Source organism: Strix aluco, chromosome 2 (assembly GCF_031877795.1).
Source record: "Strix aluco isolate bStrAlu1 chromosome 2, bStrAlu1.hap1, whole genome shotgun sequence".
Classification (NCBI taxonomy): Eukaryota; Metazoa; Chordata; class Aves; order Strigiformes; family Strigidae; genus Strix; species Strix aluco.
The window spans coordinates 29,652,527-29,679,075 of record NC_133932.1 but is presented as its reverse complement, the minus strand read 5'-3'; the positions used below and the strand labels follow the sequence as shown (position 1 = coordinate 29,679,075).

At 34.1% G+C, this 26,549-nt stretch overlaps 1 protein-coding gene across 2 annotated transcripts in view; it reads right to left on the bottom strand.

The window, feature by feature from the left end:
* Nucleotides 1–26,549, bottom strand: part of NCAM2 (neural cell adhesion molecule 2) — a 322,753-nt gene that overhangs the window by 77,352 nt on the left and 218,852 nt on the right. For both annotated transcript variants that reach the window (XM_074813831.1, XM_074813842.1), the window contains exons 9-11: nucleotides 25,243–25,393; nucleotides 10,999–11,186; nucleotides 9,302–9,398 (exon numbers count right to left, since the gene is read on the bottom strand). In XM_074813831.1, the coding sequence (XP_074669932.1) occupies nucleotides 9,302–9,398; nucleotides 10,999–11,186; nucleotides 25,243–25,393 (436 nt within the window). The remainder of the gene's footprint in view (nucleotides 1–9,301; nucleotides 9,399–10,998; nucleotides 11,187–25,242; nucleotides 25,394–26,549) is intronic.

Genomic DNA, 26,549 nt, shown 5'->3' with positions numbered 1-26,549 from the left:
GAATGCTTTTTATTCCTTTTTTTGAAAGACTGAATTCCAAGCTACTAGAAAGGAACATTAATAGAAGGTTTCTATTCTCTTTTCAGTTTACGAAATAATTTACGCAATAGGTTGAAAGAAACATTTTCCCTGAAATCAAAAGCAAGCGCATATCTTTCAAAGTAGAAAAGAACTATGAAAATAAAGCAGGTGTTTGTAAGTGTTCAGATGCTAGGTATGAAACAAAAGCAAAAAATTAACCTTGGGGTCAGTATATCTTTCATAATAGAAACATTATGTTACTTTCACAATGTATGACCAAACTAACACATAGAAGATGAAAGACTAACTTTTCTAATTGTCCTACATTTTAAAGTGTTATAATCACAAGAAATTGTACTGAAAATACTAGGAAGAATTTTAGTTCTGTGGACCGAATACCAGAGATTTGAAACACCATTGAAAATTTCTCTTCTGATACGTCCGACAATTACTTACATACCTGCTTACATTGCCTTTGTCTCCATGGTATGGAAGATATTTTTATACGGACATCCAAGAATCTGAGCCAAAGCCTATCATTTGGTTAGTGAGTACTGAACCATTTGCATAAAATATAGTCTTTATTCAAGGGCTGTCAGACAGTTGCGAATAAAAAGAGAATCAATCTGAGCGCCACCTGGTATTTGTACTTGAATGAAAATGAGCCAAAGATTTCTATACAATATTAAAGTATGGGTTTAAGGACATAGCCACAAATTCTCAGGGAAAGGACACCTGCCAAAGCTGCTCTAAAGGGGCTGATTTTTATAACCTATTAATAATCAGGCACCTAAATATTTTCAGAAAAATTCTCTAACAGTTGTCAGAGTTGAGTGTCTTAATGCTAGTTATCATACCTCTGTGACTTCTTACAGTTAGCATTTCTGAATACAGGTCTCCTGAAGCCTCCAATGCTTGCTGCTCATTGAATTAAAACCAGAATAGATTTATTTACATGGACGAAGAATTTTAATATCTTCTACTTAAAGTCAAAACTGTATGAATTCATGACATTAAAGATTTGAGTATAATGCAAATCTCAGCTTAAGGGATTCAAACCCTCAAATTCTTTCTTATTCCAGGAAACATTCGTTTCATCAGGATATGGGATATTGCAGGAAATTTTCATCCTTCTTAGTGAAGCTGTATTACTCTACAGAAAGGAATTAAAGATTCATGGTCAAACAGAATGTGACCAAACGTAACCAGTATCCTATGAATCCAGGAGCACACAGACCCTGGGTTTTAAATCTTTCTTTAAATTAATAAAAAAGTCGGCATATTTTAGAAAAAAAAAATGTTCAAAAAACCACACAGATTTTTTTTCTGTGATCACTCAGAAAAAGAATTAGTTATATGAGTTGCTTGCTAAGTAAGCATTGATCCACAAATCAGAGGATGATGAAGATTAGAACCAGCTTGTGACCCCTCTCCTACAGATTCTCATTACAGCTGAGAGCAATATTTTTTACTTCCCTCCGACAGCAATAGCACCTTAAGCACCATTCTGTGTACAGATTCTTTCTCTAGCTCAAATGACTATTCTGAGAGGGGTGGGAAAAATACAACATAAGAATGCCAGCAAAGCAATCCAGGATAGGCAAAGTAGCACAGCACTGTATGAGTGATGTGGACACCAATCACTTGGGAAGATGAATTTAACTCTGCAGTGCTGAAGATGAACGTTCTTTGGATTTAATTGCAAGCTAAAAGCTGCTATGGATACCTACAATATTACAAATAGTTTCTAAACACTTTATTCCTTTTCCGTTATTAAAAGGGTTCAAAATGAAACAAAAAAAATAAGGTTGAATGAATATTTAATTTCACTCAGGCTATTTTTATGTTAGTTTTTGTATGCTCTTTTTATAAGGCAATTCACTGATACTTCAGTTTAGATCAAAACAATTATTTGTTCAGTGGTATGAAACAAAAATGTGTTATTTATATATCCACTCTGTTCTTGACTTTCAAAATGTTAAGATCTCTTTCTTGTGTGTTTATGTCTGCGTATTATTAACTATAATAAACATGACATAGGAAAGAAGACATCCTTCAGGGAGAACCTTATGTTCTCTGTTGCAGATTCAAGTATAATTTCTGCCAAATGAAGATATGATTCCATTTGGTAATAAGCATAGAATGAAACTCCTGTGAAAACCCAGTAAAATATTTTGCGTAATTAGCACAATGCAATATATTTAAAACTCATTTAAGTGTGAAATACATCCACAACACTATTTTAAATATGCATCCCACAATCCAAGCAACCTACATGTGTAGGTAACTTCTTTGGAGTTTTCAGATTTGAACTATATCAATTCTTAAGAAAAAAGTGAGTCACCTGAAGAAAATACAAGAGGAGACACATTCCTAGTCAAATCAGAAACAAATACTAGCAATTCCATTAAGATAGAAAAAAATGCCTACTGTCTCTTTCAGACTAGGCAAATCTATAACTTTTTCCCCAAAGAAGATCATTAGCAGCATAATGAACTGAATCTAATTCTGTAGTTCTCTAATGAGTATGAATTTGATCATGCACGGTAAACAGCCCTCTGGTCCTGATCTAGCAAAACATTCCAGCATTTGAGCTGTCCCCTGTCAGCTGGAGCATTGCCATGATTTTCATGTTAGAATTGCAAGGCTTTTGGCTCAATGTTTAGCAGGAGTGAGGAATAATTTGCAAAGTTGTGTACTTTGAAGTCTGCATCTGGAAGGATAGAACTGTGGATGCTTCTTGTTCTTTTTCCTTCTGAAACCAACCAAACACATGAATCTTGGAGAAGTTTAGCTATGGGAAGTGATTACTCTCTCATATGGTGTTACAGATATAAGTTGAAGGACTATATAGTAGAAAAAGTATGGGATCTCTTTTCTGTGATCTAAAGATCACGTAGTGGTAGCACAAATTCTGGTATACTTTCTTAGAAGCTGCACTGCTATCTTTGTTGTCATTATACTACTGTCAAAACAAGGGATAAATTACCAAAAGTTCAGCCTTTAAATTAAAGTAAGTCATTAAAAAAACCCAACAAGTGTCAGACATCTAGTCAGCTTCATCTTCTCTCCACAGTGTCTATTCCTCTGTTCAGTATGTGACTGTATTAATATATGGTGTTAAAGAATTCCTTGAAAATAAAATAAAAAAAAGATCCCCAAATACTAAGTGTAAAATTGTACTAGATGCATTTTATACTCGGCACATAAAGTTGGTTAGCACAAATGAACTTTGTGATACATTGACCTAAATTAAGTAGTATTGGTTTGGTTCCAAAAACATTATTGCAGCTGGTAGAGAAGTACACACAAAATTATGAGCACATATTTATCTCCACTGATATGTAAATGCTCTTTCCAGTCTATTACTATTATTACACAACCTGTTCAATAAATGACCAACATTTATCACTAGGGATTTTCTTTTCAAGCTATTTTTTTGGATAGTTTTATGGAAGAAAATAATTTTCCTTCCGAGAATTTAGCAGTCTTGGTGTAAATGGAGAAAAGGAAGTGATGGTGTGAGAGTAAATAGTAGGGTCACAGATTTATCCTCCAGTTAGCTCTTGTCTCCTGTCCCCTATCAATATGTTCCTAGTGCATTTCTGCAGCTTTTCCTGTTGCTGTATATCTGGTATACATATTGACTGAAACTAACTATGTCTAAATGCTGAATGTAAGTAGTATCAGGACTGTGGCAGGGAAAGACATGGGGCTGGGGAGTGGACCTTTGGAGTCAAAGATCTACATGAAATAGTTTATGCTTGTACATCCTTAGAATGGAGAAAAATTTCAATATTGAATCTACAGGTTAGGCTCAGTCTTGCCTTGATGTCCTTGCTTGGGAAAAACTGCAATACATTTCTTTTACCAAATCACTGGGAGTTCTGGAAAAACAAGGAATTAATTAGGAAACAGGACCACAGCTAGAAAATAAATACATAAATAATAAATGAAAATAAGATACATGCACACAAAACAAAACACTGTTGTGCTGTGCTGATAGTTTCACACATACGTTTATTGAAAATATGTTGCTCTTTTTGTTTTTTTTTAGTAAAAATCCTTTAGCTGATGCTGTTAAAGATGTGAATGACAAGTTTTAGGACAGAGAACTAGATTTTAGATCTGTCCATATTTTTGTTGAGGTAAATGGGATTTTGGCAGCAGCAAGGGAAAAGTTGTACAGAGAAAGTAACCTAATAATCATAACAAAAAAAAAAAAAATCAATAAAGTCCCATAACACTGTCTTGGAACAGAATATGATTGTCCTTTTTATTACATTATTCTCCAGGGAAAATTAAGTCCTACTTCCTTGATTTTATCAGCTTGGATCAAAACTGAAAGTATCCCTCTAGATGCAAAGACCGAAAGAAAGACTGAGGCAAAAAGGTGAATCAGACTATTTATCTGAACTGTTAACTCCTTTGCCATCCCAGAACAGAAGAAAGATGGGGAAAGGGAAGTCTAGGATGAGTAAGGCCATGAGAGCCTTAGAGGTGAATCATGATTTTCTTTTTGGGGGCTCTGTATTCAGTCCAGCTGTACACTGCTATGTGGAAAATACACATTAATATTTAAGGAAAAAATTTCTTGAAAAATCCAGTTTAGTTCTCTGTGTCCAACCTTAACATTTACCAGTTTAAGATAATAAATTACCTATTCAAACAACATAGTCCTAGACTACTGATGGCCATATGATTTTCTATTTATCTATACAAAAACACTTAAAATAATGATACTGAGATCTCAACAATAATGAAAAATGCTGTGCTAGTTAATACCATCCCTCTGCATACAGGTATTTCACATAAACTATGACTAAACTAGATCTGGGCAAATCTAGGAATATCTGTGCTCACCTCAGGCTGTGAAAGCCATTGGGACAATCTGCCAAGCTCACCTGGCTTGCCAAAGCCTAAGCCTGTCATAGAGAAAAAACAGAGCATAAGTAGACTTCTAAAATAAAAGTTGTGGTTCTGACGTAAAGCAATTAATTTGCAGTGGCGAGAAATGAAAAAGGCTGTGGTTCTTTCTACATTCTACATGTTACTCACACAGCAATTTAAATGATTAAGCAATGAAAAAGGAGGATGTCAGCCATGTTGTACTTTTAAGAGTTGATCACCACAAGTCAGGTGGTAAGCACGTCTGATTAAACTTTCAAAAAGTATTGAAGTTTCTCAGCTTTTACCAGTAACGGCCAGTACCTTTCAGTGTGAAACCTTAAATAGGCTGCAGTTCTTCAATTGTTTTGAAAAGTTTAAATGAAAGTGTCTGGAATTCAGGCTGATTCAGTAACTCTGTATAATCTGAGTGAATAGGTATGGTTTTCTTGTCATACAAAATAGCATGGTTGCAAATTGCATCTAAATTCCGAAAGAAATCTTTTTCTATCATCAGTAAGTCTAATTTCTTAAGGAGGGCAACAGAAATAAAGATAATGGCATTGTGACAGTATGATCACTTCTTAACTAGCAGTAAATTAAAAAAAAAAAAATAGTCTGATTCTGCTGAAAACCAGCAAAGGAGAAAAATGGAATGAAACATGAAGCAACAAGTCATTCCTTCAGAATTTTAAGAGAAAACTATTCAGTAAAATTATCATTATTTGTGAAATTTACCCTAGCAGCACACTTTGCTTAATATTGTCTCTCAGTTAGAAATAGTATTTATTGTTCCCTGACAGAGCCATTGCTACGCCCCAGCATTAGTATTTACAATTGAAGACAGAAGGAAATCCAGGCTTTATTGAAATGCATGAAAAAATTTTATAGGCTTTAATATAGAAAATATCAATCATTAGGGCTTTATCAAAGCAACAGAAGTAGTAAAACTAGGAAGAAAGCTGCATTTGACATTTTTAACCTGTAATTATTACAATGGTCTTATCTTCCACCTCCAGCTGATGCTGGTTTAAGTGCAAAACTTGTAACAGTGAACTACATTTGCTATTTGCTGGGGTTTTTCTCCCCCCAAAAAAGTCTATTTAGATGTAAATGCTAAGAATGTCAGTCTTTCAGGATACCGAATATTATGGATTACACTACTGTAAGTAGTGCTATATTATGCAATAATGAAGCCCTGACACCCAGTGTTTCCAGCCCCACATAAATACTACACTACAAATGGCTTATGTTAAAGATACCTGTTCATTATCGTTACTATAAAATTTGAGTTTATTGTATTTTCTGCATTTCATATCATTATATAGAAATTCCATATATAGCTCATGCTTTACATAATAACTTCCCATAATTCCTTATTGATTACATCTTTACTAAATAAACTCTGATTTACATTTTTATGTTTATAATCCAAATATGAAAAGTGTTCATCAAATTTTTGGAAGAATTGACTGAAAAATGTTAAGCAAACTGTTGCAAAAGTAGAGAGTAGTAAGCTGTTTGACACAAACTGGCATCAGTAACATCTCTGATATAGTTGTATTAAAAAGCCAAAATAGGATTATAGCTTGCATGGAGTTATTTGCTCTCACTTGCATTTCTGGGGGCTCTCATGTGAGAGTTTGCTGAAATACATTGCATAATCAAAACATCATGTTCTTTTTCACTTAATAATAAGAATTACTTTGTATTTAAATTAATTATTTATTTATAAAAGCTGGAGAGAAACACATAGCTAAAATAATCATCATGCAGTACCATTCATTGTGATGGGATACTGTTTGGCAAATCTAAGAGAAAAATCAGCAGATAGAGAATATCTGCTGAGATGCTCGCACAAGTATGTATATCTTTATGAAAAAACAGTGCACAGCAATAACCACAACATGAGTTTCTCTGTGTTCATTGGCATAATCGTTTTATATTCCTGTCCTGGGAGGTAAGACACTATAGGTATGCAACTGGGATTTTTCCTTCCCTTTCCTATCATTTATGTTCATGGCTTTAAGAAAGACTTCTAGCAGCAAGTCCTCTGTTTTTGAGAGAAATTGAGAAATTATTCTAGCAGCTTTCACATTGTACTTCTATTGCTTTTACCTTCCAGTGAAGCCTCACATGTAACAAAATCTCAGAGGTGACACTCCAGAGAGAAGTGTAGCACCTAACCCAGCAGGACAGGCAGAACCAGTGCTGCTGTTGAATCAACAGATGCATGTATTACCCCAAAAAGAAAGCATGCTGTTGAAGAGAAATAGATTAACTGACTAAAATTAGAGGGTTATGTGCAGTCCTTTTGTTTGATGACTTTAATGTAGCCCTGCAAATCCTGTGCTGGTCATGAATATTTAGAGAATCAAGTCCTGAGATTTTTTAGACTTTTAAATGATGGCAAAATTAATATACACATAATAGATATAGTTTACCTATTCAAATCAATGTTAACTTTGTACAAGTTTTGAGATTTCTTAATTAGAGACAGAATAGTTGGTATAGATACTGTGTTTTTCCTGAAAGTTTAGAGCTTTTCTATTACTACCTCAATTTTGAGCATCACAGGGAGTATTTGCTTTTCATATTTAACACCATATGTAGTACTGATAAGCTGCTACAGTCATAATTTTAGCCCTATTACAGAAACTCAGTATTTCAAGTAATTCCATTGAAGTAAGTGGGATCAACCATGTAAATGATGACGAACATGATTGAAGATTCCACAAACTGTTCTCTCCTGGAATTTATTTTCCCAAAAAATAAAATTATTTTAGGTATGAATTAAGACTGTGTGATTCCTTATATTGGGGAGAGTTTTGTAAGGTGGAAAGTAAACAATGTATTGTTTAGGACTTAGCTGGGACTAAGGATGGCTACATGCAAAAGGAAAAGGTAGTATATTTCTCATTAGTCACATGCAGCTATCAAAGGAAGATCAGATTTGCAACATAGCTAATACCCCCAAAAAGGTAGTAAAATGAAAGGGAATGGATTTCCTAGGTGATGCAAAATTGTGCAACATAGAAATCTGCTGTTTTCTCAATAAACCCCCACATTTTCCTATTTTAGGAAGCTCAGCTCTTTTGATCACTGTTCAGTGACAAAAAAATAGTATTCATGGTAAAAGTGTGTGCTAGTAATACATCCTTCAGAGGTAATGGGAAAAACTTTCAATGCTGTGTATAGCCTATAAGAATTCTTAATAAGCAACTGGTTTTTATAACTTCTGAGACAGCAAAAGAAAATAATTACCTTATTGAGCAAAACTATAAAAACAAAAATACCGGGCTGGGTAAGAGAGACTCCCTATGACTGGATGTGCACATTTCAGCACTGCACCTCCAAAAGTCCTCCTAGTAGGGCTCCAAAGAGTTTATTTTCTACTTAAAATAAAATATAACCAAAAGTTAGAGCTGAAAAATTCAAGTCCTACTTTTAAAAAAAGATTTATAAAAGTCCTTATTTCTACCTGTCCCCTTCAATATCTATCAGCCAGTCTGGCAGTATGGTACAACCACACATAAGTTACATGAGGAAAATGGTCCAAAACAACGCATCACAACGGGTGTACAGCTTGCAGTATGGCTGTAACTGGTACTGTAAACTGCGTTACAACTCCATAGACTTCATTAAAGCTGGAACAATTTGCATCATCTAAGTATGTAGATTCAAATGTTGGGGGACCTCAAAGCTTGCTGAACAAGTGTTAGCCCAATCCAAAAGAAAATATAATTGAAAGAAATGCTGAGAAACTCTAATTTACTCTCAGTTAATAGTTATTTCTGCGAAAGAACAAACATACACTCATATTTTGTATTTGCCTAAACAACAATAGATGGACCTAAAAATATTCAGAAATTCTCTAACAATTGCTCGTGGAACATCTCAGAGGTTAATTTAATTCAGTTTAACACTCTGGGTCAAATTCTGCTTTTAAATAACTAAAAGTGCAAATGAAGATAGAATTTCTTTGCTGAAGCATTTCAGTCTTTTGTCATCCTTGGTTTATCAAGAAAATACCAGGGAGATAAAGGAAAAAAGACTTTCTTAATTCTTTATTATTTTTGCTGCCTGCAAAACTCTATGCCTCTCCACTGAAGTAATGAAAATACACTGTTATAAATGCAGGACGTAGTAAGGGCAAAGGAAAAAAAAGTTAGACTAATTTAACTTTTTTCAAATTTCAGCAGGCCTTAAAATTATATCCAAAGAAGATTCTGAGGGAACTGGTTTATTTTACTTTATATCGCAACTCAACTTTTAGAAAATTAACTGCAAACATTCAATTGGTATAAAATAAATAGAGAAAAGTGTGCCTGAACTTAATTTTTATTAGAAAAGAAAAAATATTTAAAGAAAATGAAACATCTTTTTAACTTACCAGCTTGACCAAGAGTATACTCCTGATATCTTGTTCCTATTCTGTTTGTGGCTGTACAATTATACCGTCCAAAATCACTGTCAGATGTGGGAGCAATCTTTAAAATGAATATAGTTTGTAAATATTAGCTTCTAATCAAATATGAAAGTTCTTTAAAAAAAATCAGAAATGCAAATATGTTCTCCTTAACCAATATGCAGAAGTGTTCTTACTTCAGCCTATCTAGTATATTCTCCAAATACAGATCTAAATACACCCTTTTTCATGTTAAGATTCTCCCTTCTCAAATTCAAATGAGGAAATCAAATAATGGAAAATGGTGACATTGTTCATCTTTACAATTTCACTTTTAAACAAGAAAAAAATCTAATCAACTTCACATTTTTTTCACAGATGTTATTTGCACAAACTAATATTTTGACTGAAATAAGCACAGAAAGGACTGAAAATTGCTGATTCCTATAGATGATGCAAGAATAATATTTTACTTTTTATTGTTTGCAGGATTCACAATACAGCAGACATTTGGGGGCAGAAAGAAAATGTAAGAGATGTGGCTCGACTGTAAATTCAGGTGAATAAGATTTTAAGACAGAACAGATAATAGATGTCACAGGGAGCTACTGCCTTATTGGAACTCAGCTTGCCTGACCAACTGTTCAGGTGACAGTAGAATGAAAGCACTTAAGAGAACTGCAGACTGGAAAGCATATTTTGTGTTGTTAAGTTTTACTTGAAATAAAAAAACCCTAAATATGACCTTCAACTATGAGTAAGTCTGTGTTGCTTTAAATATATATCCTCCACTGTAAGAAACAAGGTTACTGGTTTGAACTTTAGAAAAAAAACATAGCTTTTTTCAGTGCACTGCACAGCCTCTTGCTTGGGATCTGAAGTAGGTCCCCCACTCTGATTAGCTCTATAGCTTCTCAACTTTTTTCCCATGGCAACTGAGAAGCTTATGCTCACACATAAGCCTGATATTAGATAGAAATGAAGAAAACTAACTTCTTCCACACCTGTGGAGGAAGACAGTATGTCGTCCCTGTAACAGGTGAGACCAGGGCTGGAGACACTGGTTACACTTTGCTGTTAAATGATTCAAGGACCATAATTTGCTATACACTGTGGCTGAGTCATTCAATGTTTAGTCAAGTTAATAAAGTAAATGGATGATTAAGGTCCACTCTTTGTCTTCTGTCTTTCTCAGGTTTTGTTTACATGTACCTTTTAGAAGGGAGCTTAGTTTTTTTTTTTCCAATGCCTCTGTGAGGAAACAGTTGTTATCAAAACCAATTGCAGTTTATTGTCACTTTACCCTTCTGCTCTGTTCTTGACTGAAGCCACACAATTTTTTTTTTTGTATATACCAAGCACCTACCAGGTAATCACTTTAATTTTTAGTATTAACCTGATGGGTTAGGTTTATATTTATTTATATATTTATTTACTTGCAAGAAACTCAAGATGCATTTTTGTTCCTTGCAGATGGAAAACTGAGCACGAGCCATGCAAATGAGGTTTTCTAACTGCTCACAAGAAATGTGGAGATAAATCAGTTCATAAATATTTTTTTTTAAAAAGAGCTTTACTTATTAAATTGTCATACGCTTAAATGCACTCTATAGTACTAGCAATGGTGCCAAACTGAGGAAGAAATAAAATGTCACGACATTGATTTCCATTTTAAGTCTTACCTCTAGAATCAGCTTTCTTCCTGTGCTGTAGGTCTTCAGATGTGTTGTATTTTTTACTGGTAAAACTAATTTTCCTCTTCTCCACTGAACTGAGGCAGACGGATTTGCTAGCACTTCACAGCTTATATTGATAGGATTGCCTTCCCAAGAGTAATACATGGTTTGATTTGACACAAATGTTGGAGCATCTGGAAAAAGGAAGTAATACACAAATATATTAACTGTTTTAGTAAAACAAGCCATATACCCCTATCCAAGCATTCATGTTCACATAGGTATTTCAGTTGATTGCTGTATCAATTTATTACAGAGCATGAAAATATCAGTATTCAACCTTGAGTTTCTTGAGTCTTTGGTAGCCTTCTCCTCTCCTGAAACTGTTTCAGCTGAAATTCTCAGGAAGAGAATACCTGCTAATTATATTTAGCATTGGGCAACTTCAGGCCCTTCAAAGACATTATCTCAGAAATGACAAAGAACATGTCTTCCTCAGGATGAGAAACTCTTTAGCCAGACCCTTGTATGACAAAAAGAGGTAACCTATGAAATTTATATATATAATCTGTTAATTTGCTGACTTTATAGTGTCTTCTTTTGCTATGGAGAAATTACATTCACTCTCCAGATTTTCATAGATGTGTAAGAGCTTCGCCCATTTCTCACTGGAACACTTACACTTTATGAAATCTTTCTAAAGAGAGATATTTAGTTGTGTGAATAATGTAGAAGAAAAAATAATAAAAGAATACTTAAAATGTTGCAACCTATTCTACCTACTTCAGAAAAAATATTGTGTGTATCAGCACACTATTTAGGATAATCTTTATACCAGTTCCTTATGAAATCATGAAGCTGCAGACAAGCAAAGAGATGGAGCGTCTTACAAACCTGCCTATAAATGGGTATGGTAAACATGTAGCCAAACACTGAGTCTGACACAGAGGAAATTGCTGGTTTGCAAACTACCTATGGTTTTCACATCACAATATCAGCAGTGACAAGAATTGTCTGTCCCACTCACTGTTTCTCTGGATAGCAGGAACAGTTCAATGGTCTCTAGAAAATGAAAGGGAGTAGCTCTTTCCCTGCTCTTCTACTTATGTCTTGGGTAAATCATATTTTTTGTCTATTGAATATTAATTTGTATTTTTTTTTTTTAAATAATCCCACTCATATTTTAAGAGTATTAAGAAAATATTTTTTTATATTACTGGAAGTCAAGGAAACTCTCTAGTGCTTTAATTCCAAAAGAGAATTATCAATTACAGCTGGTGTCATGGTATCTCTTTTTAATATTTTAAAAATATGTTTATATTTTTATTTTGATAAATAATTCCTAAATGTTTCTAGATGTGTCTCTGGAAATTCTACTCTAGTCTTCTCACAAATAGTTTAAATTTAGGCTAGAAAATTGCTAATAGGTCTATCAGAGACCAGAACCGAGCACATTTAACTAAGTAGTAAAATCTAGCTTCAGACATGGTTTTCCTCTGGAAAAGAAATTAGTGGTGAGCACCACTTGAAGGAAAACTGCAAGAACTGACTTCTGCCTGGCAGACAGGTTTTGCATCTAATGTGTTCAGCATATGGATCAGAAATCTCATCAAGTGTTCATGAGGCACAAAATGTGGTTACTTCACAACACATTTCAGATAAGTAATGTCTTCCAATGCACAATTTCTCAGAATAAGTTCACTCTGTAAACGAACACTGGCATGAACGTGGAAGATAGAAAGATGTTCTGTCTGAACCTGACTAACTTTCCTTCCTAGGTAACATCATATGATTTGATGCTTTCTGTTGATTTACATACACATGTGACAAACTCATAGCCTATTTAAAAAAGCTTACAAGTGAAAAAGTAGTGTACACTTCTATACTGCAGGTACAAGCATTTAGGAGAATAGGGACTTTCAATTCAGACTGCTCTCTCTTCTAAAGGTAGAGTTTGGATGCCTATAGTATCTGTTAATTTATATTTTAAAAGAATAGGTGAGTTACAGAATGCCATCTGTACATGACTACAGTTCTAACAGCCAGTTTTAACACCATAAAACACAATAGGACTAAAAATCCATCAAAGAAAGACATATTCCAAAATCAACAACTCCCAAAAGTAAAGCATTCCTAAACAAAAAGAGCTTCACATTTTCCCTCTCAAAAAGTCTGGGTAAAAAGGTTTTGCAGCCATTTCCCCAGCAGCTGAAAGCTCCAATACAGCAAAATGAAGAGGACTATGCTAATGGCTTGACTCAGAGAAATTACCTTAATTCAGATGATTTTTTTTTTTTTTTTTTCAGATACCTGAAGTGATGTTTCACACAAAGAAAATAACTCTGGAAATAATTTTTACAGTACAAATAAAAGATATTTTACATTTATAGTAAAATAAAAAAAAAATAATTGGGAGTAACTGATTTATAAAGAGATTTTTGTTTTTTCTTGTATACTCTTCATCATTAACTGTAGTATATTATGCTTAAATGGTTACAGAATTTGTATTTATCAAACAGAAACACACAATGTTTAATAATAAATAGAGCATGAAAAAGTAACAAACCTTAAAGCCAAGGCTTTGAAAACTTAAGGTTGACTTTGACTATTTTATATGTCTACAAAATCTGATCCCTCCAGTTTTCTAGAATAACTAAGAAACAAATTAAGTTAATAAACAGAACATTTATCAAGAAATTCTATCAACTGAAAGTGAAGAATAAACAAGTAGAAATGAGAATGTGGACCTTCTCATACGTTAACATATATTAAGGATACATAAATGCAATATATGTACTGTATAAAATGCAAAAAAGCTTCCCTGCAGATCAGTGAGGAAGTTAAAGCCATTAGAAAATAAAAATATGCTCTGCTTAGCCTCTATGTAACTCAGGATTAATTTAAGCCTGACAAAAAAAAAAATCAATTCAGGGTGTAAATGAACTGTTCTTTTTAAGCTTTTGTACATAAAGTGCTAGCAGTTAAGACAACGTACTGGACTTCTAAATGGCTAAATACAGAACTAGGAGCTTGAACACAATTCATTTTTTAAAAAAGCCACCCTGATGGTATTTTTTGTATCTGAATCTTATGGTGCTCTACTGAAAAAAAAAAAAAAAACAAACAACCCACCACCTGTTGAGAAGTATAAAGCTACTGTTCATTTTAGTTAATATCAGCACACAGTAAATCATAGAATCATGGAATGATTTGGGTTGGAAGGGACCTTAAAGATCATCTAGCTCCAACTCCCCTGCCATGGGCAGGGACACCTTCCACTAGACCAGGTTGCTCAAAGCCCCGTCCAACCTGGCCTGAACACTGCCAGGGAGGGGGCAGCCACAGATTCTCTGGGCAACCTGTTCCAGGGTCTCACCACCCTCATAATAAAAAAATTTCTTCCTTATACCTAATCTGAAATTACCCTCTTTTAGTTTAAAACCATTGTCCGTTGTCCTATCACTACAGGCCCTGGTAAAAAGCCTCTCTCCATCTTTCTTATAAGCCCCCTTTACATATTGAAAGGCTGCAATAAAGTCTCCTTGGAGCCTTCTTTTCCCCAGGCTGAACAACCCCAACTCTCTTAGTCTTTCTTCACAGGAAATATGTTCCAGCCCTTTGATAATTTTTGAGGCTCTCCTCTGGACCCACTCTAACAGGACTACGTCTTTCTTGTGCTAGGCACCCCAGAGATGGACACAGTATTCCAGGTGGTGTCTCACAAAAGGTGTGGAGGCGGAGAATTATCTCGGTCGACCTGCTGGCCATGCTACTTTTTATGCAGCCCTGGATACGAGAAAGCTCATAACTACTGTTGTAAGCCTGAACGGTGAAAGATGGAGTATTATTTTGGATAGATGAAGCAATCCAAATGAAAAAGATGCCTAGAAGGAAAAAAGACTGTATAAAAAATGTACAAAATTAAAGAAAACTATTCTATGAGAGGATTCTATAAGCACTTATAATTTTAGAATGGTATTTTAGCGTAGTTAACATTATGGCACCAGCATCAGCTAAACTCAAAGCTGTTCATTTTCCCAAACAAGAAAGAAATTGACAGGTCAGCACTCCAATTAGAAGTGGTTCTGGATAACCTGCTTGAGAAGACTATGTAAGAGAAGCAAACTCTGACCTGAAAACTGTCTCTAGCATTTAGATATCCTTGTTAGGTATAATGTCTGAGAACAGTGATTCAAGAACAGACTAATTCATCATCTGTCTCATCTAGAAAGTAATTCAATTAAGGACTTCAAGGATCCAACTCTGGTGCATGTTTGGTGTTATACACAAAATTGGAGATGGCAAATTACCTGAGTCAGCACATGTGTCCAGACAAATATAATAGCAATCTAGTGTACAGAATCAGATTTGCACTTCTTAATTTAAGAACACAGGTTTTCAAACTTTTGGCTATTTGTTCCTCAAATAATTTGTTTTCCTGGATCATACAATGAAAATACATGACCGACTGTGAGGTTAAGATGCTAGGACATTTTGTGTAGTATATTATTGGAAGCCTCTCTCTTAGATGGTTAATACCAGCGTAAGTTTCTCATCATCAAGGACTTTAATGAACCACATCCTCTAGTAAATCTAGTACTTTCCTTGCCATCCATCCTGTAAAAGTACATTATTTTTTTGTAACTTTGCCACAATCTGGTTAACAGACATCTATTTTTGTCTTGTAATTTCTCCCTCATACCTTTTGCAATAGTTAATATTTTGGAATGAATGGCTTTTCCTTGGAGATAAAGTAGAAGAACCTCCCTAGACAGGTACAATAACTACCACATATTCCTTGTAAAAAAAAATAATATTAGAAAGACTTAACAGATAAGGCTAGGTGATGAAATTTTAATATATAATCATCCTTAAAGGGAAGATCGGAACTACAGAGCTTCAGGGTTACTAACTTTCACAATTTTACTGCTACTGTCATGAACATGTGGCTGCAAAAAAAAGCATGCAAGATCTGCATGTGAAGTTTACAAACAGAAAAGCAAATGAAACTTATCACGTACTAGGTTTTAAATTGCCATGATTATTAGTTAAAAACAGCCTTTTTTTTAAGAATCCAGCTCATCATTTCGAAAGTTTGAGGTCAGTAGTTTTGTAGAGGTACTTATTTCTTTCAGAGCAAGTGACAAGAAACACCACTCTCATTGTTTTCTTTCCTCTGCCCCATTCTCTTGGTTCCTCTCAAAATGCACTACAATAAAACACTGATATTTAATAGCATGATGGACTACCTACTAATTATACAGTTTATGCAAGAGTAAGAGCCCCCTCTTACTGGCAAGCAGTACCAGTCCCTGATAACTTTGACTACGATATTATTTTTAATATATCTGAAAACAACACTAATTTCTCCATTTCCATAAATATAGACAAAAAATTAGTTATCATGAAAATAAGCTATCTATCTGTTAGATGCATAGTATGTTATTGATAATGGCACTTTCAACCTTAACAAATGGTGGGCAATGAATACACACATGGTTCTGGTGCTTGGTGCAGTCAGAATCTCAGAAAGTCAATGTGTCTCTTTTTCTTTGAATTCCACTTGACATTAAGGAATTGTATTTGGTTGATCACTTAAAAAAAACCCCACAAACCAAACAAAACAAACCCCCCAAGAAATTTTAGTTTCATAGAAATATTTGTTGTGAATGGATAAGTCTGTCTAAAATTATCTAAACCTGCTGAATATAGAAGAAACTATGAAAAAATCATAGCTAGGTAAAATAAGCTAAGTATGTCAATAGTGATGTTTAAAAGAAACTATCCGCATATACCTATCAGTCATTTTTAATGTCAGTAAAACACCAAGGACACTGGCCTTCAGAACTAGAATCCCCCTACAGGTCTCTCACACTAGCAGTAATTTTTATTTTAGTAATAAAATGATCGGTTGTTGCCAATTACTGACACATTTTTTTGGATGGCACCAATTTGTATCAAAATTTCAATTGTTACATGTATTCCAGGACAGAATTACTGGAATTTCCAGACTTCTGACATCATATATTAGATTACCTAATTCTCTTATAACCAAAAGTAAAAAACTGCAATGCCTTTCTCAAGCCAGGATTCTAACCTCCATCTCTCTTCCTGTCCTACTTGTCGCATTTTCAGAAGAAAATCCAGCTTCATATTTTTACCTTCCGTATTTTCCTACCTGTCACTTACCTCCACAATGTGCTTATTGATTTCTTCCCTCCATTTCCTAATCCCTCTCTCTCTCCCCCACACACCCAAATGTTGCTTGTCCAGAAAACAACAACAAAAATCTCTCACAAACTTTAAGGAAAATCCAACTAGCATTCCTGAGATTACCTTGTATATCCAACTCCATTTCCAACATGTGGTTCCCCTAAACGTATACCTTATATACCTCAGACCTCCAGTACAGTGTGCTCAAACTCACCTGGTACTTCCCTCTTTACATTAGCCCTATGCTGCTCCCCGTGTGTCCAAAAACAGCAGCTCAGAGGCAGGCTATGTGGTGTAAAGGGACCTGGCCTCAGATACTGCAACCAAAGTTACGTGCTTCAGGTTTACTGTAAACAATACTGGAGGTCTCTCTTTCAAGCATGTGCTAACCTAGTGACTTCAGGATGCTCTGACATAACTGAAGACTATTTAAAGATACCAACTTCAAGTATTGCCAAGCATTCTGCAGTTAAGGGAAGTTAATTGGGAAAAAAAGGTTCAGGTTACAAATCTCAATTTAAGGTATTTTGTTTTGTTCAAATTTCAAATTTCAAAGTTTCAACATCACACTTAACATACCACCTGATTATTTTCTTCATAATTATCAGATGTGTTGCTTCTGCTCTGCTGCATCTGTCTTGGAGGTATGGAGAAGGACAAAGGCCATGTTGCTTTTTATTCACAGGTCATCATTGTATAATATAAATTACACTTAACATAGTATGAAATGACTTGCAAAACTCAAATTTTGGAAGTATGAAAATCAGTTTATGCACTAATTATCAATGTAAACTTTTCACATTTTTAGCCTGTAAGGCCAACTCATGAAGAACAATCTTCAAAGGAAACATCAGCAAATTCTTTCTTCTTTTTTTTTTTTTTTTCACCTTTTCAGAATTGCATATGTGCAAAATTATGTCAGTAAGAAAATTTGCTGAGGCATATATAACTATTAATAAAATGAATAAATTATGGGAAGAGAAATAGAATAAAATCTAAAATATTTTATTCAGTCAAAATTGTCTTCCTCTATTAAAAGAAAAATACCCAGCATGTTATTAAAAATTTACTTAAAATGACATCAAGCTCATTGCAAGGTGAACATAAACATGCAGTATAGAGCTCTGTTAAGTAAAAATTTAGAGAGATCCCTAACATGAATATTGTACTTTAACAAGTCATTAACATATACAGGCCAAAGGTTTTTAAGATGGAATTGCTGTTCTAAAGTATTTTTACACCCTTTTGGACTAAGAATAGGTAGATTTACTATACAGATTAATAAAGTATAATTTAGGCACTTTGCCACGCTTACTGTTGCAACATGAGAAAACGACAACAGATGCATTAATCTCTGCTTCAGTACAGGGGGTTTTGGTGAAACGGTTTCTGCAAAGTGACTTTATGCAATAAGCATATTTTCTTCAGAATTCAACATTCTTATCCCTTTTAAGTTACTGCAATGGCCTTCCAAATTTGCTTCTATACAACTGCACAAGGTAGTCAAAGAAGGAAAATTTTAAATCTTACAAGTGACATTCGTGAGCTTGAAGTGCTAAGGCTTGGACAACAGGCCCAAGCCAGAGTTGACCTGTAGATGAATCCTGTATATTTTATAACTGATAACCATTGTGCTAGTAGGTATTGTACTAAGTTATAACAACCCACTTATGCTGGTGTAAAAAGTGCTAAAGCGTTGAAATACTGCAGCCTGAACAACAGGCCTCAAGCTGAAGCTGCTAACTTAGCATGTAGTCATTAATAAAATATGTAAACTCGCTAGTGAAAGATGCAGCTTAGAATATAATCAGTAGTGAGGACAAAATGCTGAGAGAATGTATCCAACTTCCCTTGTTTAGCCTTGTTCAAGGCTGAGAACCCAAGTATTTGGCCTTCTTAGAAACTCCCTTGGTTCCCCTCCCCGAGCCCTGGCCAGGCTTTGGGTGGAATCCAACAGGAAAATGAAACCAGAAATTTTCCGCTCAAAACAAGGGTGCCAGCTATTCTGGCTTGCTGATTTTTGGGTATATAAGGCTGGACCCGCTCACAGCGAGTTTGGAAGCCTCACCTATGGGTGGATGCACCGCGTAGGATTTCCCACTTGCCGGGACAGGCTCTCCAAATCCTCGCTGTAACCGGGGCTCCCCAGCGTCTGCGGGTCGGGATGATGGTAACGTATGCAAGTGGTGATGTATCTTTCTTAATCACTATTCTCCCTCTCATGTAGTAATGATTTGATGCATTACCCTGTATTTTCCTATTTGTTGCTTTAGGTGCATTATTCTGCCTTTTCTTACTGCATGTTCTCTGTATTACGCTGTTACATTATTTGGTTATCACCAGTAAAATACGCCTACTCTTTTCACTCTGGTGTCCGAGTTTAATGGGTATCCTTAATATAGCAAAACAGAGCTCCAAAGTCATGTCAAAATCAAGACATGTATTTCATGATGTTAAAGATTGACCTTTTCCATCTTTGTTTTCTCATTTTAAACTATGAATTTGACAGGAAGAAATGTAACTAAAGCCAGTAGTATTTTAATGAAAAAGGTGCAAAATTTTCCAGAATATTTCAAAATTTTGTTTCTCTTGATGGCTTTTCCCGTCATTTGTCACTTTCTTAGGCCATATGATTGTGTTTATCAGTTTTGTTTTCTGGCTGTGATAACAAGATAGGGCTGGGCCCTCATTAATAGCTGAAAGACGGGTATAAAGAAGACTGAGCCAGGCTCTTTTCAGTGGTGTCCAGTGACAGGACAAGAGGCAATCCCTTCCAATCTCAACCATTCTGTGATTCTGTGAGAAGTGATGAGATGTTGCTACACTGATTTCTTTTAACAGAAACTGAATTCAAAGTATGAACTGTCTGCATTTATTATGATTTATGATAGTAGTATGTAGCTGAAACATTTGTGACATCCTGCACACAGTAGTAGTATTTTCACTGATTCAAAGCCTTGTTTCCTTGAAGGTAAATAGAATTTGCAGCTCAATTTGTTCAACCTACTTTTAAGTATTGCTGTATATTTTTGAAAAGATATAATATCAAATAGCATGAATCCAAAGCACCTGCATTAATCACAGTGCAATACAGGTAACTAACATAAAACAAAGTGAAAAGCCAAAATACTAATCAACTCAGAAAAAAAAGTTCAATACTGTAACAGTAATGAGACTGATTTCAAATTGTGGCAGGAAAAAAAAAAGAAAAAAGACAGTTTCTGATAAGCAATACAGTAGTATAATAAATACTTCACAGGTTTCTTTACAGGTAAAGACTGCGTTGTACATGCTAAGCAATTTTTTTTTCATACCACTGCCTGTTGGTACTTAACTAATAAGGAATATAACTACAAAATTAATGTTTGGATGAAAACCAGTAGTAAGAAGAACTTCTCATTTTGGGAGACACTTTATTTTTATTTTTTTTTTAAATTGCTTTCAAAGAAATCATATTTGTCAATCACTCATGTAGCTGATCTCATATAAAAATACTGAATGTAGTATGCTTGTGATGATTATATCCCAAAACACTAGTCTTTGTGTACAGTGAGGAAGTAGGCTTTTTTGGACCATCCAGCATATCTAGTAACTGTAGTATCAATATTGAAACTGGGGTGTTTTAACTGAAATAGACTGGTGTGGAAACTGGTAATTGCAGCTACAAAAGACTGAGTTAGGATGCTTCCCGGGTAGTACATGGGAAAACAGACTTTTCCAAAGAATGCAGCTTAATACATTTCCTCCAGAAACAGGAAGATTCTCCAAAGGAATTTGCACTTGGTGATACAGAGCAATCTGAGACACCAGTATCTTACACAATGTGTGCACCTAGGAATACACAATTAAGTGCTGTGAATATTTCTGGCTGTGTTAATGACAGTTTGAACACAATGAAGAAAAAACTGCAAGGACAAGTAGAGATCCACTTTTAAGGATCTTAGACTGCTGATTATTACTGGCTTCTTTAAATCCTTTCCCACTTAGTAATGCCATCAGTGCCTCCTAACTAAGTATAATACTATGAAGAAAGATGATCCATATAGAACATGTCAAAATTACGATTTTTCATTCTCTAATGCTAAGCACTGCAGTGAATAATTTGTGGAACCTCAGAAATACTGTGTTCTCTCACCAGAATTTTTCTTCTTTTAGTCAGGTTTGTATTATGCTTTTGAAGATGCCTTTATAACTCTAGCATGTATTTTTCAGAATAATTATGTCTTAGCTAAAAAGACAAAAAAATACCATACAGAAATGTAAACATCCAGAGAGGAAAACGGTATCTTTGAAAGGCACCTGATAGTATTATATGTACAAATCAAATTGTAATTCACTGGGATTTGTCAGTTTAACTTACTCAGGCCCTTCAGAAAACCTGATCTTAGAGTATCTCCTGCTTTATCTATTTTTTTATCTGTTTCTATAATGTTTTTTGTTAAAAAAAGGCTATTTATTTATGATAAATATACAGATAAAATCTACAGACACATCTTAATATGCAATATCTAGTATACATCATATATGCCATCACACAGGAACTTTTCAATCAGTTACTTCTATTATTATTTTTATTATTATCCAATACACACTAGGCTTCATATGTATAATCAAATTTTGCAGTTAATGAAATCCATTAGTAAATAATATTTAGAATGGTATCTTTCTTTTTTATGTAATTTGGACTTATTTTTCATACTTAATATAAGGAAAACTAAACATAATTAAACACAAAGATGACTTTGTAAGAAGAAAATCTTATAAATGCCTCTGGGTTCCCTACAATTCATGTTTGCCTAGCATTTACTTCAGATAAAAGGCAGGGTTAACTGTGCCCAATTGGTATCAGACCTGATAATCTCTTCCTGTCCTGGAGAACTGCTCTTATCATCAAGAGCAACCCCAAGAGAGAACAGGGATAAAGTACAGAAACTCTGTGCAATCCTACCATCAGTTTAAGTCTCTGATAGGGGTCAGTAAGTAAAAGGATGAGACAGTGACACCAGTGCGCTCTGTGTCGCCATTAGGCCTCTTTAACTGCACTAACATTTAAGGATGTGATGGGAGCATGCTCCTCTCCTGACTACACAAACTGTCATTAAAGCATACAAAGAAAACTGCTGCAGTTTTGTTATTAACTTACAGAATAGCATAGGTGCATTAATTAGTCCTATCTAGGAACTATGGAAGAATATAAACAATTAAGTCTTGCTTATTTATTTATATTTTAATTTTACAATAGTTATTGAGGTTTATACTAGAATATTATTAAATTAATAGAAATTCTGCTAAAATGGCTCACTAACAATTATGTAAAGAGTCAGCCATACCTGAAAAAATTCTTCTCAAAACTGGTTTTGAACACAATAGAACCAAAATAATTGAAGTGAAAATTAAAATATTTTGAAGGGTTTTAAGGAATTTGGTAAATTAATATTTGGCAAAAAAATGTAAAAAACCCATACAGCAACATCTGCAATTACAATTAACCTGCTAAAAAGCAACTAATACAAGGAGAGTCAAAACATTTATTCAATACCAACTTCAGAGAATCTCATAACAATTCCTCCCATTTTGCTACAAAGATAGAAATTAGTTGTCTAGTTTATGAACCTGTACCTTTTGCTGAAAGTCTCTAGCCTGAAACTTACAAAGCAAAATAACTGGAATGAAGGATAACTATGACACCTGCTTCATAAAAGAACCTATTTGTAGTTGAGAAAAAGACTGTTAGCACTTATGACAACACAGCATTTTATGGAAATGGTGGTAATGAGGTACTGATAGATTCTTTGAAGAGACGGCTTAATTACCGAAGATTATGACAGAGAATAGATTGATGGGAGATGAAGGTGGAAAGAAGACACTTCCTCCTAGGGACACTATTTTAAAGAACAGAGGAAGTCTTCGCCAGACAAGTGCTTTCTTTCCTAGGCAAGACAAATAAGCTATACGTGCCATTTATATACCAGTGCAAAGTTATATCCAAGGCAAGCAAAAAACTTCTTCAACTTGTTAATAAGAATATGAATGGAGACAAACCTATAGTCTAGAACCCCCAAAATATTTGCTTTTCATTATAAGAATACCTGACACATAAAGGATATGGAGAAAGTTGTACTGCTGTTATTCAAAAACACCTGTACTGGAAAAAAATACATTTCGTTTAAACCCAATTATCAGTTAAAATATTTAAAACTGAAAACTCCAGTTTTAGAAATGTCATAATTCTATGCTAGACCAAATAAAAATGGTGTTATACATCAAAAATAATAATTATATCTGATATCTCTGATAATAGAATAATATTTGTATTGTTCTTTTAAAAATTGAGTTTTCTCAGAAGATTTCTGAACCGTACAAAGTTTTGTTGTGTCATATAGTGTATCTACCAAGGCATAAATCCAGACTTAAAACAATGCTATTCCATTTTCTCATATGCTATATTTGATTCTTCCCACACATACTCAAAATTAAGTCTGCCATACCATAACGAGAATATGTTACTTTTAAATTCTGTTCTAAAACTTTCACCCTGAAAGGTGTCTTAAACTGTAATAATGCATTGTATCAATCCAGAGATTGTTATGCCTTTTAAAATGAATTCTGTGCTGCTAATAAACTCTTAAATTTCAGTTGCCCATATTTCATAAAATGGGGTGCATCCTCTCTCTCTCTCTCTCTTCTGAATACAAAAGGTATTAATACGTAAATTTAAAACATAACAGCTACATAACGTTAATCAAACAATTTATTTCACATCACTATGTGTACCGTAGGACAGGATTTTACAGAAAATTTACAGGAATTCCACTGAACTTGCATTATTATATAGTAAAATATTTTTTGCCTTTATATACATATAAAATAAATATCAGTGCACCAATGCACTCATTAAAGAAACAAATATAGTAAATTAATATGTTCCCAAAAGAATAATATTTTGTAAAGTTTCAAATCCCTTCATATGTCTATTATATTGAAGACTAGCTATGTTAAAGCTATTAATAAATACTGTATTTATTTCTTAGGTCTTCTGGGTTGGCAAATCTCTCTATTCCTAACATCCAATTACAATTTTGACCATTTCTCATTTTCCTTTCAGATTTATTTCCTATGTCATAATGCATTGCCTGCCTGCCAAAAAGATGGAACATGCAACTGTATACTGAAGTCACTTGCAGAACTCAGGAAATCGCTCAGCGATCTGCAACCGTTACTTATCTTTCTGTGCCATATATCTTATTCCAACTTCTATCTAATCACTGGAAAGACTTTTTCCATTTAGAGTCTCAGTCTCAAACAGGCTCACTCAAGCTATATTGGAAATGTAGAATAAATGTATCTAGAAAATCTCTAGCAAAATAGAACAACAATGAAACACAAGATAAGGATTTTTTGCTCATTTTTGAAGACCTTTGCTTTATGAATTTGAAGAACAGTTTGAGGAGACAATTTTCCAATGAATTTTGGTATATTTCAAGTTTATATCCTCTGGTTGGCTTCTAAAGCATCAGACTCTTCTCTAAGCAAAAATAAACTCTTTTCTCCTGGATAAAATTCAAGAGCTTTGAATAAAGACAATCTCTAAAAGGGATTGTCACAAAGTTGTGAACTCCAGGAAGGGTTATAATAGGGTCTAGAGACATGCTGGGGATTAGTAAATCAGAGAATCATGAAAAAACAGAAGACTTTGCTGATTCTTAGAAGGTTAACCTAAGAACTGAGATGTTGCTCAAATCAGTCCCACTGAATACTTTTCACCCACAGCAGTCTCCACTAGCCTGAAGATTTGAAGTTATTAAGCTTAGCCTTAAGTTAGTGGGTAATACCACTGTTATTTCAGATGAAATCATGTCTTGTCAACTTCAGAAAAGACAGGGTTCCTCCACAGAATTCAGTATCACTGAAGGACATACTTTCTTAAATTATGCTAGTCTAAACATAAGTTACCAAGAAAAACTGACCTTCCATTAAGAATGTCCTTTTTTTCTTTTATAACAAATTTAAAAGAGAAAACAAAATATTAGAACTTACATTCAATATCAAGGTACATGCTCTTTTGGTGCCCACCAATTCTACTTGCAGCTTCACAGTCATATCTCCCTGAATCTGACAACTTCACATCTTTAATATGCAGTGACGATTTTCCATGCTGCCCTTTGACTTCTATACGGCCATCTGGGCTCTGTTTACATTGATTCAGGAAAAAGAAAGGTTTTATATATATATGTATATTTATGTATGTTTTATATATTAAACACCATTGATAAGTATGATTGAAAGCATCTTTTCACCTATGGTGAAGTTATTACTGACAGCTAAGCAACTTTAAATTTTCAAATAAATAAAAAAATATATAAAAAGATATTCTGTTTCTAGGCACTATAATCAAGGGAAAAGTACATGCTTAAAGGAACATTGTCAAGGTAAACCACAAAATGTATCCACTTATGACTGGAATAGTGAACTGCATACTCAAAATCTGTTTATGATCTCACTCATTTTGCTATGCTGCTGCAGTTAATGAAAATGCATACATGTAAAATCAATAGTATCTTAGATTATGGTTAGCATTATCTTTCTTGCCCTTAAAAATGTAACTGTGAAATTGAATAGAATATCCCCTCCAACAATGATCAAAACACAAATCCAGTCATAGATTTATTTTCATTATTCACATTTACTTGTCAGAAGCTCACAATTGTTAAAAAAACATGATCCATAAATGCAACTGGAATTTCTGGATTTCATTTTCATATCATTGCATGGAAAAAGGCAAGGGAGAAAAAAGAATGCTGGCTTCTAATTTTCTAGAACAGAAATTTTATATTTAGCAACTTCATAAAAATCCTTATCCATAACACTTCCCCACGTCCTCCCCAAAAACTATTTAAATATCAAGAGTATAAAAATATTAGGGAAAACTAAATAAAACAATTAAAAAAAAAAAATCCTCTGCTTGACACTTCAGCCTTCATGGAGTAACATACCTGAGGAAAAAGAAGTTATCTTTTAATCTGGTTATGCTCTTTACTTCTTTTGTAGCTTTGGGAAACTTGCTTTACTTCTTTGTTTCTTTTTTTTTCATTTGAGGAAAAAAAAAGGTGATAAAAAATGCTGATATTTACCTACCTTCATTATTGATAAAGATAGAAAAGGGAGGAAAAAGCAGTAACTATTTCACTATATGACACTTAAACTTGAAACATATTTTAATGTCCAATCTTACGAATACATACACTCAAGTTTACTGCTTTTTACACTAAATACTCACCAAGTGGCAGCTGATATTTAAGTGACTGAGCTTTTAACTTGTACAATTTTCTTCACTGAATACAGGA